This window comes from Hyaena hyaena, unplaced genomic scaffold (genome assembly GCF_003009895.1).
Source record: "Hyaena hyaena isolate Hyena2069 unplaced genomic scaffold, ASM300989v1 scaffold_64, whole genome shotgun sequence".
Taxonomy (NCBI): Eukaryota; Metazoa; Chordata; class Mammalia; order Carnivora; family Hyaenidae; genus Hyaena; species Hyaena hyaena.
Genome location: NW_024080698.1, coordinates 76 through 18,915, shown reverse-complemented (window position 1 = coordinate 18,915; position 18,840 = coordinate 76). Strand labels below are relative to the sequence as shown.

General features: G+C 39.8%; 1 protein-coding gene across 1 annotated transcript in view; it reads right to left on the bottom strand.

Moving 5' to 3' along the window:
* SRBD1 (S1 RNA binding domain 1) overlaps positions 1 to 18,144 on the bottom strand; it is a gene marked incomplete at its 5' end in the record, with an annotated part of 187,745 nt that extends 169,601 nt beyond the window's left edge. Inside the window, 3 exons of the mRNA XM_039232404.1 lie at positions 2,140 to 2,306; positions 10,701 to 11,087; positions 17,967 to 18,144. Of these exons, the coding sequence (XP_039088335.1) occupies positions 2,140 to 2,306; positions 10,701 to 11,087; positions 17,967 to 18,144 (732 nt within the window). The remainder of the gene's footprint in view (positions 1 to 2,139; positions 2,307 to 10,700; positions 11,088 to 17,966) is intronic.
* Between the last annotated feature and the right edge of the window lie 696 nt (positions 18,145 to 18,840).

The following is an 18,840-nucleotide window of genomic DNA, read 5'->3' as shown; positions in this document are numbered from 1 at the left end:
CAGGGATCGAAGCACAGGAAGGAGCAAAACCACAGTTGTTCCAACACTTTATGATGACTTTGTACTGTGAATCTACAAGCTTATCATTCTATTCAATGCCTCTCATCTTATTTTGTTACCTGTTACTACTTACAGCATCTGCCTAATTGAAACTGCTAAAATAACAGAAAAAAGTTAGATGATAATACAAATCCTTAGAAATGACTGATGGAAAAAATTTAAATCTACTTATGAAAAAAGAAAATAAAACAAAGAGAGAAGAATGTAAATTAAAGAAGAAGCACATGCGGTTCTTGGGTTACAATCTGTATCTTTTACATTCCTGGTAGCCCAAGACTGTTTTTAGGGGCTGAAGCCCACCAGGGTCATTTTGACAAAAGGCCAATGAACTACTGATCTGCATATAAAGAGGAAGGAAGGCATCTTTAGAGAAAATTCAGGAAGTTTTTCTTACTATCCCTAATCCATCTCTTTCATTCACATTTTTAACAGAGACCATCAATAAAAGTTATTTTTTACTTTGCAAGCTAGTATATACATTATATACACATAGACAATTTCATATATAAAATTACATAAACATACTACAAATATATATAATACTTATACGAACACACAATAAACGGTTTAATCAAACACTATTTACCTTTACCACATAAACTGCTGTCTTAGATCTTCTATTCTCTATTTCATTTTTGTTAAAGTGGTAATGACCTACGAAATTAGTTTCACGACTCCTTTACAGGTAGCAATTAACAGACTGGAAAAATCAATGCTCTAGTTATAGAAAATGCCAAGCTTAAGAAAAAATAAAGACCATAACTCATTACCAAATCTCTATGTAATATAAAAGATCTCCCAAGCCCCAGTCAATGCTCCCACTTACTCAGAGAACTATTCCTCTACTAATATTCAATGTATTTCACTATTAACAGACACTCGGAGAATCTCTTTTGCAGAAGTTATTTTATATGAAAGAAAAAATAATAATAATTTTGACATAAAGTTTCCATTTGTCCCCCATCCAACAAATATTATTATAATACCTTTACTTTTTTAAGTCAACTATTCTGCTTGTTTGTGACACTTTCCCCAACTTCAGATCCCCAAATCCTCAGATTTTCCTCATTACTTGCCTTCAACTAAATAGAAAGCTGACTTCAGAATCTGTAAAATACTGGCCTTCTACACGTGGCCTGTAGATGGTTTTGCTTGGCCTGGAAATTTTTTACATAAAAACTCAGATTAAGGGTTCTTTTAGAAAATAGGGCAAGCTGCCAAACTGGTAGACAAGCCTGCATGTCATATGCGGGAGTAGAGGATGTCCTCTTAGAAGTTAGGATCTCCAATCTGTATCCCATGATGCCTGATTATACTAGCCTGGTCCTGAGGACTTGAATCTGAGACCACCTGATGAACTAGTCATTTATACCTCTGGGTTGGCTAACTGGTTTGCCTCTCAATGAAATGTAACTCTCCATCTATTAGCATTTTAATCCTCCTGGCACTAAAAGAACTTCAACAAAAGGAGTTGCAAGTTCCCCCGAAATCACAGGAAGGTTATTAAGCTTGTTGTAAAAATAACCTTCAGCACTTTTAGAATGGCTTGATAGTAAGCTTATATCCAATTTTAATCAAATCCTTGCCATAAAGTGGAAGAACACACATAGAGACATGCAACAGAGACATGCATAGAGACATGCAGAAGTGGTGAAGAGTGCTTTAATAAATTCTACTAAAAACTCTACTAAAAATACTATATAGTATTAAGAGGGTAGTTTTACATAAGCTGTTGATGATTCAGACTAAAATGTATTTTTCTAAGCTTCCTTCCTTTGCCATTATGCACAATCATTTCTGAGAGAATATGAGGTCGAACCGTCAGGTGCTCACTTTGAATGCAAAGCTCCTTTCCGCCCATGAGCACTCAAGCTATGCACAGACGCTCCAGCAGAGGGAGCACATACCTAAACAAGGAAAACGGAGCTGACTGTCAGAAGGCGACCACATTCAGACTACAATTACTCAAAATGAAACAGTAGAACTGTTGAGATGTGCTGCACTGCTGCACTGTTTCTCCTCACTGGCTCTGTGCCCTCTTCCTACTCATAGTACATTCCTCCCTCCCAGGTTTCTTACCGGAGCTCCTCTAGGGTTTGTCGAACTTCTCTCAAGGAATCAGCATCAAGGTTATTAATGAGCTCTTTTCGATACCGTATAATGAAGGGAATTGTGTTATCATCGTTAAAGAGACGAATAATGTTGGCACAAACCCAAAGTTCAATATTAGTTCTCTCAGATAAAACCTGAAAATTAAGGATACTTAGTGATTTAAAATTCTGAAATTAAACATCTATATTGTAATGTATGATTTAAATATAGCATGAAATAACGTTCTCCGGTCACTGAGAAACTACTTGCTGTGGGTTAAAAAAAAATACACATATGTACTGACAATCATAGTCATTTTACTAATTCAATAAAAAACCACTCTGTAAACATTCAAGTTCTAAAGAGCTAAGTAAGACACATTTTTCACCTCTCAGATTAGCAGTGAAGATCAAGGAGTGGGTAACTCACTGTGTTGGCATGAGTGACAGTAAAAGGCACTTTTAATCACTGCTAGTGAGAAAGTACAATGATATAACCTCTAGAGGAAGAACAATTTGGCAGTATCTATCAAAATTTATAATGCATAAACTCTTTGACCCAGCATTTCCACTCCTGGAAATTTATCCTGATAGAGCCATACCCATGGAAAATTATATTATTTATAATGGTATTTTGGGGGATGCCTGGATGGTTCAGTCAGGTAAGCATCAGACTTCAACTCAGGTCAAGATCTTGCAGTCTGTGAGTTCAAGCCCCATGTCGGGCTCTGTGTTGACAGCTCAGAGCCTGGAGCCTGCTTCAGATTGTGTCTCCCTCTTTCTCCACCCCTCCCCCTCACTCTCTCTCTCTCTCAAGAATAAACAAACATTAAAAATATAATAATAATAATATAATGATATTTTTGAACAACTATTCCCAGTATAGTAAAAGTCAGCAAAAACCTAAATCTACAATGGGGAACTGAAAACTAACTCATGACATGATAGAACAGAATACCATGCAGCTAATCTTCCGGGAACTGATAACGAATGACTCACAAGACCCAGGAACGTGGCTTACTTTCAGAAAAGGTAATTGGCTGACTGAGTTAGGTAGGAATACTCTTTTGTATCTTTTGTATCATGCACACACACTACATATGCAAAACAATTTTTAAAAAAAACCTGTAAGTTTCAGCAGAATGTTCATAGAAGCAGATACGTTTAGAAAAGTCAGTTTGAAAAAGAGAAAGAGGGAAATGCAAATTTCGGTAACTGTTCTCAAAACTGAAGCAGATTTTTCAAAGTATAACACAAAAGGCAGAAATTTTATTATTTTTTCAATTTTGATGCCCAAGATCAGCCAAAAATGGAAGAAAAAAAAACCCTAAAAATATTAAAGAATTACCATAATCAACTCATTAACAAATCAAATTAATATACAAAATAGAATGAATTTCAAAACTACAGATGAGATAAAAGGCCAAAGTCCAGAGACTATGCAGGACACTCTCACTCTACTGGGCATCTCTACATCTTTTGTTTTTTTAATGTTTTTTATTTTGGAGAGAGACAGACAGAGCGTGAGTGGGGGAGGGGCAGAGAGAGAGGGAGACACAGAATCCGAAGCAGGTTCCAGGCTCTGAAATGTCAGCACAGAGCCTGATGCAGGGCTTGAACTCATTAACCACGAGATTATGACTTGAGCTGAAGTCAGATGCTTAATTGACTGAGCTACCCAGGTGCCCCTTGAGGCCTACATCTTACCAACACTTGAATGTATTAATACCAGCTGTCTGGTGAGTAAGAACTCCAACATCACATCTCCAGCCTCGGCTCTCTTGCTCATAAGCTCGATTAATTTAGCCAACTACCTGACACACTCTCTTGAAACCATAATGGGTATCTCACACTTTGCATTTACAAAGTGATCTTCCTCTCAAACTTCTTCCTCCTCCAGTTTTCCTCTTACTACATCCAAATAGCAGTTCAAGTCAGAAAACTAAGAGTCTAAGCCTTCTGTCTACTTTAACTCTTAAATGTACTCTATCACAAGAATTGATTCTCATTGCAAAGTATTTCTTTAGTTCATTACTCCACTTCATTCCTTCTTCCTCATACCCATCTAGTTCAAGCTAAGATTACTCAATCAATAGCCTTTAACTATCCTTCTTGCATCCACTCCAATCCCACCTAGTCTAGTATCCATGAACCAGCAAGGATTATCTTTTTAAAACGTATATTGGATCTTGTCACTTGACTGGTCAAAACCTTTCAAAGATTTCCCATTGCATTTAGAATCCAAACTCCTTAACATGACCCAAAAAACATCAGCTCCCCGCCCCCAACCTCTTCTTATCCAATCTTCATCTTATTAGAAGCCAGCTCCAAAGGCTTCCTCTCAGTTCTATAACAAGCCCAGCTGTTTGCCTCCTTAGAGGCTTTCCTAAGGTTGCTCCCTCATTCAGAAATGCTCTTCTTGCTTGATATCTTCCCGGACCCCTCCCAAATCACTCATCAGTACTTTCTCAAACCTGTACCCCTTCCTATTTCTTATTCCAGCCAACATCATCCTCTACCACAAAAAGCCTCGGGGATATTAGGGCTATCTCCTCCAACAGCACCTTCTTCTTATGCAGCAGCTACGCGACTTGAAAGCACTTGACCTCAACTCCACTTCCACTGCATTTGTTCAGTATCCAGTTGTCAATTGACAGCCAGAGTGTGGCCAGAAAGATTAGTCCAGTCAGCATGAAGCTCAAGATCTGGGTTCAACTCTGGACCCAGGTATAATTTCTTCTGGAGAAACACAGTTTATACATGTTAGACTTCTGAAGTGGAGGATGGCAGTGCTAAGAGAATCGTGGAAAGACTGTTTTAGCGCAATGACCACACTTTCCTATGATACAGGTTAATATATCTCCTTTATTGCTTAAGCTAGTTTGAGATGGGTTTTTTCTTATTGCAACCAAAAGCATTCTAATCAATGTCGTCAGTATTGCTGTGTGTTCTCTATCATGACCATCTCATCTGTCACCAAGGAAGCAAACTGAACTTCTAAAATGTCTGTTCTCGCTCCTTGAGTTCCCTTTCTGCTAATATTATCCTTTATCTGAACCACAGAACAGTTTTGTTTTCTATGCCTTCCACCCAGCCTCTCTGCATTACTGCTGATTATATTTCTACGCATTTTTAAATACTTATTCATTTTGAGAGAGAGAGAGAGAGAGCGAGCACGCAGGAGCACACACACACAGGGCAGGGGCAGAGAGAGACTGGGAGTATCCCAGGAGATACCGGGAGTATCCTCTGTGCTAACAGCACGGAGCCCAAGGTGGAGCTCTGCCCCCACAAATTATGAGATCGTGACCTGAGCTTAAATCAAGAGTGGGACGCTTAATGGGGTGCCTGGGTGGCTCAGTCGGTTGAGCGTCTGACTTCGGCTCAGGTGATGATCTCACGGTCTAGGAGTTCGAGCCCCACATCAGGCTCTGTGCTGACAGCTCAGAACCTGAAGCCTGCTTCGGAGTCTGTGTCTCCATCTCTCTATGCCCCTCCCCTGCTCACACTCTATCTCTTTCAAAAACAAAAACATTAAAAAAATTAAAAGAAAAAAAAGAGTAGGACACTTAATCAACTGAGCCACCCAAGAGCCCTGATTATATTCCTAAAACACAGGTATAATAAATTCTGTATTTTTTCTCTGTTTTCTTCTGAGCAGAAGCTCCAATGATTCTTATCTGCCTACTGGTAAATGTCCAACCACCATGGCAGAGTTCTAAAATCCCTTCTCAAGTGTGGTTCCAAATATCACTGTTGTGAAGGAATAAACAATCTAGAAAGGAAAGCAAATGTTAATGCAATTAAGTACAAATAAAACAGGATGTGCCAGTGATATAATGTTTTGAGAGAAGAAAAGATCTCCCTGGGGTAATCAGGAAAGGCTTCCTACAGGCGTAGTATTTCAGCTGGCCCTTTCTTGAAAGATACGCCAGGTTCTAAAAGATAGATCTGAGAAATGAGAATGACCAAAATGTTCATCAGAACCATGTGATTTTTAGAGCAACTCATGGGTTCCCACTACCCTACAGTACCTCAGCTACTGTTAACTGAAAGGGGCTCCAACTCAGCCCATGTTCCACATCTGGGTCTTGCTCGGTCCTAACAAATCCAGAAGCATCACATGTGTTAAGGGAGGGTATGCTGCTGCTTGTATAGATTTGCTCCCTGAAATTTAAGACAACAGAACTCCCTCCATAAGCAGTCACCACTCTTGGGCCTCCAAATCATCCGATTTCTTCAATTTTAACTTAGTCAAATGTTTATTTTAGCTCACATTACATGCCAATAACCATACCAAGCCAGTGAAAATCAAATGTAAAACACCAAGTTCCTCTTCCCAAGGAGCTTACAAGCTAGAAAGCAGACAGACAAGTAGTTAAAACACAGTGTGATCTGTACTCTGACAGAAGCACACATAGATTGTTTTAAGAGCAAATGAAAGGAAGAAACATCTAACTCTAGAGCAATGGAAAAGCACCAAAGAGAATGAAAGTATCTCCAGGCAGCCAATAGGGGCAGGAATTCCAGGAAGAGAGAACATCAAATCAAAAGCCACTGATGAGAAACCTCTGAACATTTTAAAATTGCTATAAGTTCAGGAGCGCTTGGGTGGCTCAGTTAGGTGAACATCTGACTGCAGCTCCGATCATGATCTCTTGGTTCGTGAGTTCGAGCCCCACGTTAGGCTCTGTGTTGACACCTCAGAGCCTGGAACCTGCTTCGGATTCTGTGTCTCTGTTTCTATCTGCCTCTCCCCTGCTCATGCTCTGTCTCTCTAAAATGTAAACATTAAAAAAAAATTTGTTTTTGATTGCTGTAAGTTCAGCAATGCTAAAATGTACCAGGGGTATTGAGATGAGGAGAGAAATGAAAAGGTGCATGGAGCTAGAGGATGAATTTCATATAGAGTTTGAACATTATTCTATACTCAGTAGTAACCCACTCAATGATGATCTGCTCCATTACTTAATTTCATTGTTGAGTCAACCCCCATGAAAACTCCTGTGACATTTTACGTGTCAATAAGATCTGTGGACTAGACCAAGTGGCTCAAGGTGTCTGATCCCCAAACCAGTACCATAAGCATCAGCTAGGGACTTGTCAGAAATGCAAATTCTTGAACCCCACCCAGATCCACTGAACTAGAAACTCTAGAAGGGGGCCCAGAAACCTGTGTTTTAGAAGAACGAGGCAAACAACAAAGACATAACTAAAAGAGTTAAAAGCAGAACTCAAACTTTAGGGATGGGTAGGGGTAAGGCAGAGAACTACTATAGTTTTTACTTTTAAACTATTCACATTTATTAATATTTAATAATATTTGTAATTAACTGGTGGATAGGAATGAGAGAAAAGTAAAAAGGAAGGCAGTCTCGAGATTTTTTTCAACCCTAACACTTAAATCAGAGAAGCAAGCACCTTTTGTTGACTGTCATTTGAAGCTAACACTTGTATAGGGCTTATTACGTTCTAAACACTTTCACTTATTCAGCATTAACTCAAATTATATGAGATAGGTATTAGTGCTCCCATTTTAGAGACAGAAAAACTGGGCCCCAAAAAAGTTAAATTGCCTAAAGTTCCACAAGCTATATTACCTTTTCAAGAATTTGATGTGTGCAAGGCAAGATGATTTTTTCAGGCAAAAATATAAATTAATCAAACATCCTCACTTGTCTTCCTGAATCCCACTAGAGATGAAACGCGGTGCCTTCTTACTGCCCTCTAGTGTCTAAAACTTCCAACAAAATGGCCTTCTCCCAGAGCGTCCTGAGATTTACTCCTCCAAATCTATATTTCCATTCCCTCAGTTAAAAAAGAAAACAGCTGGGTATCAACAAACTATAGCTTTAATCACCTGGGCAGCATCTAAATTTTAAAAGAGTATCTAAATTAAATTCAACCCTAATGAGGAGTATTGAGGGGGAGAATTTTCTACTCAAAATCATTCCCAAATCAGCAGTTGGATACCTCCCTTTTGAAAAGCTTTTTATTCCTGCTCTTCTCTTTACCCTTGCTTCTTTATTTTTATTATATCACTTATTTTAGCACACAGAGAAGGTTCCTTAAAGACTGCAAAAGGAAAAACTATGCTGTGATAACCACTAGTGGTTACAAAGGAAAGAGGACAGGAGACTAGAAAACCATATAAAGGATGGTAGGGTGCTGGTAAGGTTCTGTTTCTTGATCTGGAAGCTTGTTACATGGTCATACTTTCAAATATTCATGAGCTATACACTTAAGTACAATTTTCTGTATACATACTTCAAAAAACAGGTTTTTAAAATTTTTTTCTAATGTTTGTTTTTGAGAGACAGAGAAAGAGAATATGAGCAGGGGAAGGGCAGAGAGAGAGAGGGAGACACAGAATCTGAAGCAGGCTCCAGGCTCTGAGCTGTTGGCACAGAGCCCAACATGGGGCTCGAACCCACAAGGAACACAATCATGACCTGAGCCGAAGTGGGATGCTCAACCGACTAAGCCACCCAGGTACCACTCAGCTGGGTTGTTTGTTTGTTTGTTTGTTTGTTTTAGCCCATCACAAAAACCAGTTAAATTACAGAAACAAAAAGGGGTAATCCAGTTGTACTTAATCTCTCCTGGAACAAATAAGTAACCTAATGGGCAGTGTGTGCTTATGTGCCAAACTACAGGGAGAAAGCCAATTCTGAGACACCCACCTCATTCTTGTCCCACTTCTTTCCCCAATTTTGTCATCCCATCATCCTGATCATTCCCTTCAAGAAAAATGGCTACTAAAGAGGGTTTGGCTTGCTATTCCTCCCTAATATAGCAAACTTTACTAACATATGTGGCTGTTCCATTCCCTTACTCCCAGCCCCCTCAAATCAAGAGACTATGTAACACTAATCACCACTTTCAAGCATTTAATTTTTCTCAAAAATTGGTTGTAGCTAATCAACTCTTCAAACCCTTATAAAGGTCATGGTATTTATATTATATTTACACAATGATACAATGTTCTTTAACAAAAACCAGTTTCTGATAGTGACTATACATTTACAGTTTGGGGGAAAGGGCAGAAGAATAGATTGCTTCTGTTCAAGGGATCCAGAGATCCCCAAAGCCTGATTAAGAAATGGACACAAAGTATGTTTCTAATGAAGTCTATAAATAAGTTAAGTACTTAAGTAATGGCAATGCAGTTTTCCCTCCTCAAACAAGATGGTGATGTTCCTGAAAAATCAGTGGACTTTTCAGAGTTGAGAAACATACCATGAAGGAAAAAAAAAAAAAAAAAAGGCATGGTGTCATGGTGGGCAGGGGCCATGGGGAACAGCACTCCAAATGAAGGAAATAAAACACATTTCCCACAGGTTCAACTAGTAATGATTAATAATATCTATATAATTAATTTCTATCAGCCATTCCTTACTAAGTATTTTACAGGATTTCCCCAATGATTTGGCTATATATTGTGATCTGTGGCAGATAATATGCTTATCACATCCATTTCAATGAGTCTGGTCCTCACCCAAAGATTCCAGGCCTTCCTGATCATCAGTCTCAGCACGAGTGACTCTCACTCTTCTCAATCCCCTCTCCCCTAACACCTGCCACTGTCGTCAACCACATTTGGAAGCAGGAATGCAGTGCCAAGATAAAATTATTCTCTGCTATTTATGGTGGAATAAGAAAGGAATGAAAAAGAAATCCACATATATCACAAGAATTGTCTGAAAAAGTAACTCAAGGTTGGACAAGGATGACTGCATCTGATTAAACAAAAAACCCAAATGCAAATCACACCTTAAGTTCCCCAGGCAACCCCTAAACCCATCTAGAAAATGCTGAGCTTACTCACTGTCAGGGTGCTCAGGGAAGGTGGCTACTGTAGCAGCCACTTCTCCTAACTCACAAGCAAGGAGTACCAGATTCAAAAGACATGCTTGTTTGAGCTGTCAAAAATCACTTCCAGGGCACTTTGGTGGTTCAGTCGGTTAAGCGTCCGATTTTGACTTAGGTCATGATCTCACTGTTTGTGGGTTCGAGCCCCGCATCGGGCTCTGTGCGGACATCCAGCTCAGAGCCTGGAGCCTGTTTCAGATTCTGTGTCTCCCTCTCTCTCTGACCCTCCCCTGTTCACACTGTCTCTCTCTCTCTCAGAAATAAATAAAACATTAAAAAAAAAATTTAAGAGTTAGAGATGTACTAATGGCCAACGACCTAATCACTCACCTACTTTTACAGGGAAACACAGCCCAAGTTCATAACAAAAACTTAACAATGAACTTCTGAAGGCCCAGTCTGTTGGTGCAATCTCTCTACATACTGCATGTTCACTCCAACACCATGGCAGAGACCGACCTCGCCTGAGGTCACAGCTCGTAGATCAAGAGTTGGTGACGATGTTACAATGAGTGCTGTAATATACAACAGCGTACCTGGGACAGGAACCAGTGTCTGAAGCCTCCAGACATCACTGGCAACACTGACAAGAGAACTGAAAACTCCCAACCCTTTCCTTAGTCATTGCAACAGAAAGGAATCAAACGAACTAAAACACCAGAAAGCAAGTGCACATACCTGTACTATATCCCAGTTCATTTCCACCTCCTCCTTAATATTGGTGGCATTTGCTGGAAGCCTCACGGGCTGCCCTTGGGGACATGTTTCCGTCTTCATTTTCTTTAAAGGAGACTGACCAAATGTAAAGTCATCTCCGTTCTCTTCCTTCTTGCACGCACCTTCCCACGTGGCGCTTGTGGACGGCGTCTCGGCAGACTCGTGCCCACTCTCCATGGTGCTGGCCCTGTTGGTTTCTTCATCAACTTTCAGCTTTTTGGTCCTTTGACCTGAAGGTGACTGAGCTGAATTTTTCCGTTTTGTTTTTGCTGTTTTCAGAGTCTGCACAGTATCCAATTTAATTTTTCTGTCTTCCAAATCAACTTCAGCAACAGCCACAGAGTTATTCTATCAAACAGTAAATAGAACACATGAGAAGTAAAAGAGAAAAACCGAATGCTCTAGAATATTATTCAGTAATAAAAAGGAACAAATTACTGATACAATAACTTAGAAGAATCTCAAGGCAACTACAAAAAGTTACATACTTTATAATTTTACATAATACTAACGATTTATGAGTTATGTAACATTCCCTCCAAAATCAGTGGTTACTGGGTGTCAGAGACTGGGGTAAGGGTCAGGAGGCAGGTATAAGGCAAATATAAGGCAATCTAGGGATCCTTGTGGTGATGGAACTGTTCTGGGTGGTGGATTAACATATGCATACATGTGATAAAACTGCACAGAACTATACATAAAGACACAAATAAAACTGGAGAAATCTCATAAGATCCCTGGATTGTATCAATATAAATATCCTGGTTGTGATATTTTACTATCGTTTTGCAAAATGTTATCACTGGAAGAAATTAAAGGGAACACATGCTCTGTACTGTTTTGGTTTTTTTTTTTTTTTTTTTTACAACTGCATGTGAATCTATAACTATCTAGAAATAAAAAGTTTAACTTCTAAAAATGAGTAAAGGATACGTCTACACGTGCTGGAAAAACCAAGATTTAAAACCTGCAATCAAAAGTTAACCCTTTGGGGGTAAAAAAAAAAAAAAGTAACACTCACACACTCATAAAACTCAACAGGCTATACCTGCCACCAATTTATGTAGAAGGCAAGGGAACAGAAAACACAGCATGAGAGCAGAGTAGTGCCAGGCGTTTCTCTTTAGGAGTCTGAGTAGCAGTCCACACCAATGTCCAGGGGCTACTCTGTCAACCACTCCAGCCCTCATGACAGCTCAGGTGTGAAGCAATGAAACCTGGCATTCATTTTGGCAGTGGAGTGGTAAATAACATCGAGATCCCACCTGTATGGAGTCTACAACTTCACAAGCCACCCTTTTTGGGGTTACCTAAGTGATGCAGCTGGCACAAACTCGACCAAAAGAATTCCCAAACTATTTTTCAGTCAAAATCCATTTTTCTCTTCTTAATCAAGTATTTTTCCAGAGTTACTGACTACTGAAAATACTGGAAACTACAATAAAGAGCACTGCACCTCCCTCCCCCCAACCTAATACCCACCTACCACCACCAAACTGGAAATGATGTACATTAAATAGCCCTCTGGTTACTACATTTTTAGCTGCAACAAAATGGATAAGAACAGGGATATAAAAATAGAACAAGTCCTAGGTCCATTAAGAGTAGATAATAACCTGATCAAATGACTTAGCAACAGAAAGAAGGTGTCAATCATACAGAGGGCTGTCAGCCATAGAACAGAAAAAGGGGAACTGTAAAAAGCAAATATGATCAGCATTCTTCTAAGCAATGTACAAGGAAGAGAAAAGCCTAGCAAACGGAAGATTCTGAGTTATTTGGTTCCAATGGTAAGACAGCCCTCCTGTGAGACGGATACACCAGACTATCTTAGATTCGTGCATTTAAAGCATTTGGGGCACCTGGGTGGCTCAGTCGGTTAAGCATCCGACTTTGGCTCAGGTCACGATCTCACAGTTTGTGGGTTCAAGCCTCACATCGGGCTCTGTGCTGACAGCTAACTCAGGAGCCTGGAGCCTCTCTTCAGATTCTGTGTCTCCCTCGCTCTCTGACCCTCCCCCGCTTGCGTGCTCACTCTCTCTCTCTCAAAAATAAATAGAAAAACAACATAAAAATTAAAAAAAAAAAACCATTTGATGTCACTGTGACAAACAGAATACCTAGACCAGAGCAGGCATTCAATAAACCCAAAAGAATGGATTTATCTAATTCTCCCAATCTGAATCTATGCTCATCAAGTAAATTTCTGATTCTCATTTAAGTGCCTACTTACTTCAACCTCTGAGGAGAAAGGATACCAGTTAGGAAAATGTCATTAATTATTAAACCACTCTTATGAGCACGGCTGATGTAAAACCACTCATGAGAGATATATTGTTTCCTGAAATGCTGACAAAATCATGTCGTTATCTTAGAAACCCAGTTCCAGGGCACCTGGGTGGCTCAGTCAGTTAAGCGTCCGACTTCTGCTCAGGTCATGATCTCCCAGTTCATGAGTTTGAGCCCTGTGTTAGGCTCTGTGTGGACAGCACCGAGTCTGGAACCTGCTTCCAATTCTGTGTCTCCAACTCTCTCTGCCACTCTCCCACTCACACTGTCTCTCTTTCTCTCTCTCTCTCTAAGATAAATCAAACATTAAAAAAAAAAGAAAGAAAGAAACTCAGTTCCATCACTTATATGTTATCTATGAGCAAGTCACTTAGTATTTCTCACCTTGGCTTTCTCTTCTATAAAGTCAGGCTAATAACAGCATCTGCCTCAATGGGTTGTTGTGAGGATGAAGTAAGCTCATACAATTGAAGTGCTGATCATGTTACCTCGCTAATGGTAAGCATTAAAATATTTGTGAATACCACCATTACCACACCTAGACCACCTCCTAGGAGAGGGAAAAGGAAGTAGACAAAAAAAGAAAAAGAAAAATGACTAAGGAAAAAAAGAGAAGTCAACAGTCATAAAGACCTGTAAGGGTATCCTCTCTGGAGTCTTTGGACAAGATTTACCTAGAGTTTCTCAGTGTTGTCCATAGAGCCCTGGGGGGCCCCAATGCCCTTTCAGGGGGTCTGTGAGATCAAACGCCATTCGAAATCATGCTAAGACATTATTTGCCTTTTTTTGTTGACATTTCACTGATGGTACAAGAGCAATGGTAGCAAAACCCAAGGCAATGACACAAAGCAGCACTGACCATCACTGCTCCCTTCCCTGCCACACACTTACAATAAAACAAGGTGAGTTTCACAACGCAGTTAAAAATTACCAAGCTGTAAAGTTTCATTCCTTGGAAGCACACCTCTTTAGTCCTCTACGCTGAAATGGTCAGTCCACATAAAGACTTGTGCTGCGTGCAGGTGCGTCCAGATGTACACCAGCTGTCTCGAGCAAAGCTCTCCTGCATCTGTTGCAGCTGTGAGCGCAACCAGCGTCTTATTCCGTAAATCACCATTTTTACTTGAAATAACGACTGACAAGTTATGGTTTTTCAGACCTGGGATCTGGCGGACATTTTCTCATAAATGAACCGAGACTGTCACTTTAAGGACACACCTGACATTTGCAACCAACAGGAAAATTCAGGATTTAAAAGTGAAAATTAGAATTGTGAAAAAGTTGGATACACTGTGAACTTGATAGCTTCCCAACACTGCAATGAGACTAGTGGTTATATTAACAAATGTGACTTTTTGTCATCAGATAATGAAAGATAGTAACATCCAGAAGATCTATATAAATCAGTGAACTGCTATTGCCCAAAAGACCGATATACTGTATGTCACAAATTCATGCACCGGTGAAAGACCCATCCAAATAACACAGACAAATGGATTTTAATGTGATAAAGAAGTTCATTAACATGGTTTCAGATTCCACAATGAAACAAACTTTTAAGAAACTACCACTTACTGAGGTTTGGTACTGCATCATATAAGAATATCCACATTTATCTGAAAAGCTTTTCAAACACCTCTCCCTTTTCCAAATACGTATATGGGTGGAGGCAGATGTTCTTTATACATTTCAGTCATACAGTTAATGTTCTTTATACATTTGAGTCAGACATTGAAGACAACTGCAAAAATGTAAAACAGTGTCACTCTTCTCACTAATTTTTTGCTGATGGTTAGGAAAATATATTCTTATTTTTCATTAGTGTTAGCTGCATAATCATGTGATAGGTCTATTATTTTAAAATTGATCAATAGTTTAATTTCTCATTTTTAATTTCTCATATGTTAAATATCAGTATCAATAACCCACATAACCAAAAGTTCCTTGTGGTCCTCAGTAAGTTTTAAGAGTGTAAAGGGGTTCAAAGACCAATAATTTTGAGAAATGTAGATCTAAACTATCAAAAACATAGGGAAATCTCTCCTCATTTTGTAAGATCCTATAGTCTGTCTCAGTGACATACTCAAGTCTAATACGCCTCCATCAGAACATTTCCCTCCTTATATTCAACCTGAATCTTTGGCAGACTGAATAATCAAAGTTCATTTTCTTCTGCCTTCAGTGTTTTCTTAATCAGCTTTAACACTCCCAAATGGTTATTATGTAGCCTATGGCTAAACCCAAGACTCCAAGAAAAATTGATCATTCTTCTTTTTGCTGTCTCTCAAAGTAGTAAACTAAGGCAAAAAAGTGGCTCATTGTGTTTTTTACAGTCAAATCAGTCAGCAGGCCTTGGCATTGCCTTGTGTTGTACTGTGTGAGCTTGACAGAGAACTGGCAAGGGATAAAGAGTCAAGGGGATGCTTCTTAAAATCAGATTTAAAAGAGCATTTTTATACTCTGTAGCAACTGAGCCACTGGAAGAAAAGCTGACAAGAGAAAAGAAAGGGAATGCCTAGTGACACAGGCTTGAGTAAGAGGGGATGGCAGGTGGGACTAACTCTGGATAGGAGGGATGCCATCTCCTCCACCTTAACAGGACAGACCATGAACACAAATATGGCTAACCTGGTTGTGAGATAACAAGAAGCTTCATATATTCTCAAATATGTAAAAGGCAATGTCATCAGCTGAGAGGGAAAGAAGAGGAAGATATTTAGGAAAAACAAATCTGCCAGAGAAAGAATGAGTCTGCCAGGTATTTTTAGTGTCATTTTGATGTCTGAGATTATGAATCTAATGAAAAACATTAGGTCAAGGCCACTTTTAGCAACAGTCAGCAGTTCAGTGATGGCAGAGGAGAGATGATGGTTCACCCAGTGTTGGGTTTGATCAGCAACGTGTAATTGAAGGAAAGAAAGGCAAAACTGGTGTAGCTAATAGAAGGTGATTTAAATGACACATTATATAGTTCAGACCCGGTAAGGCAGGAAAAGGGCTGACTGACAGTGATCTGTGAGGCGGGTCTGGGTCGTGGCTCTCAGCCCTGGCTGTCCACAGAAGTCACCTGCGGAGCTTTAAGAATGTAATAACACAGATGTTCAGGCCCACGCCCACAATTCCTTCCAGGCTTAACCGGTCTAGAACAGGGGCCTTTGCACTGACATTTTTTCGAGTTCCCCAGGTTGAGAGCTACCAATGAGAAGTTGTGTCAAGGCTGTAAAACTGTGGCAGTGATAGTACCTAAACGGTGAGCTGGGAGAATAGGAAATGGTGAGATAGGGCCCCAAAAGTGGGATGGCTGAATGGGAATGTCAGTGGTAACAGTTTCTAATGATGATAGGATTCAGGTTGAGTTCATGAGAGGGGTGATAAAGGCAGAGAAGAAGAAACAGTTCCTGGAGATGAGGAGGTTGAAGAACCAGGAACACAGGGCATTAAGGAGCTCATCACAGTGTGGAGGGGAAATCACTACAAACAATGGCAGAAGATGGCACAGAGGAGACGTGAAGTAGGAGCAGAGCTAAAGTCTTCAAAAACAAAGAGGAGCAGCCAATGGGTTGGTAAATGCCAGCAACACAGAGAGGAAGACACAATAATGATTAATTTTGTCTATGATGTTTACTAAAAACAAAGTTATTAGGAGGTTACCAATTCTAGCTCAACCCAAAATAGTGTTTTCAATTATTTTGTGCAGTGGTGGCTACAAAATGTTAAACCTAATGAAATGAAATCTTCTAATGTGCTAAAAGTACTTTCACTGAGGTATAAAACATTGTGAATTTTGACAATTCTGAAAGAAATTCTAAAAACTTCCCAGAATGTTTCCTTTTTTAAATATTTATTTTTGAGAGAGAGAGACAGACAGAGTGTGAGCGGGGGAGGAACAGAGGAGACACAGAATCCAAAGCAGACTCCAGGCTCCAAGGTATCAGCACTGAGCCCAACGCGGGGCTCAGACTCACAGACCGCAAGATCATGACCTGAGCCGAAGTTGGACAGTTAACTGACTAAGCCAGGCGACCTGCAGTATGTTTAAGTGTTAAGAGACTTTCTATTTGAATTTTCTTTTCCCTGTATACACATATAACTGAGCATCACTGGAAGGACCAAGAAATCACCATGACAAGGGTTCTTAAGCTGTAACTTCTTGAACTAGAAGCTAGGCATGGGAAGAGAGGGTTCATAACTTTTATTGGATTCTCAAAGGGTTTATGACTCTAATACCAAGAACCACTGAACTAAGAGATATTTCATAGGTAAGGCAATCAAGCTGTTTTTAAGTGAAACCATGCCATGCTTATTGAAAAACCTCCAAATTCTGCCAACAAGATGACATAAGTCAATAAGTCAATATAAGTCAATACTTTTTCAACCATAGGTAATGCCCATTTGACTATTAAAAGTGTGTTCAGTGAAAAGCTTGTATGCAAAGATGAAGAAACAGAGGATAACAGGAGAAAAGACTGATTTAAATGAAAGCCCTATCCAAGGGCACAGGAAAGTACAATGTAATGTCCCCAACAATACACAATGTGTCCCTGGAGAGTCAGGCTTCTACTACACATTAAAAGAGTATTCTTTCAAATGTACTATGGAAGCAATTATTTAAAGGAATATCACAGGGAATGATTTTGGAAATGTATAACTCTTTTTGTAATGCAACAAAGCCTATAATTTATTGTTTGGTGCTTTTTTAAAAATCAAGATCGGTATAGATATAGAGTTTGCTTATAGCAAAAAATATGTCACTTGATAAATACCCTTTCCCTCCCAACATAGTGGATTTGATGGTAAATACTATTAAGGCCCACGTTAGAGAATGCCACTGCTCTGTAATTTTTGTCATCTACCTGCTTCGTCCTTCTGCTAGGAGAAAGTAGCACCACCAATTAGGGAAGCACTACAGTGTTCTCTCCATTCAACTGAAGCACCTACCAGCTCCTCCTTAACAGCCACGCCTTCGGAGCCATCACTGATCTGTAGGGCAGTCTTCTTTACCCGCCGCACCCTCTTTGGTTTGGATTCCTTGAGAACAGGCTGCTTACGACTTCTGGGTACTTTCTTTTGGGGCTCCCAAGCACTATCTTCCTTGTCATCTTCAGAGGCAGATGATCTAGGAGCAAATTCATAGAAAATGAATGAAAAATGAAGCCAAATGTTAAAGGCAAAAAAGGCATGCTTCTTGAAAAAAGAATAAGGTAGGAGGTGTTTAATATAAAATGGAGTGATGTGAGCACAGGCTATGCGTACATATTGCTAAGTACTGAAACAAGAGGTGATCAAGGGCCAGTGTAAAAATAGCCCGGATATGCGATGAATCACAGGTGTCTCCAATCCCCTCTCACCTATACAGCACGTGCGCATGCAAGCGCGCACACACGCGCGCTTGCGCGCACGTACACACACACACACACACACACAACAGAGGAAATCATTCATTACCTTAAGCAATTTATTGGGTGGTGTCACACCACAGTCACTGTGAGCTTTGCCATTATACCAGTGAAAAGCACTTTAACAGTTTCCTAAGTGGTAATCAAATTAATTTAAATAAAGTTATTCAAACCAATGTAAAGAGTAGGAAATGGCTGTAGGAAACATCCTAAATTACATAAAAAGCCAACAGTGGGGCACCTGGGTGGCTCAATTGGTTAAGCATCCGACTCCTCTCTGCTCATGATCTCATAGTTAGTGAGTTCAAGCCCCATATTGGGCTCCGTGCACTGACCTCGTAGAGCCTGCTTGGGATTCTCTCTCTCCCTCTCTGACCTCCCCAGCTCACTCTCTCTCTCTAAATAAGTAAATAAAC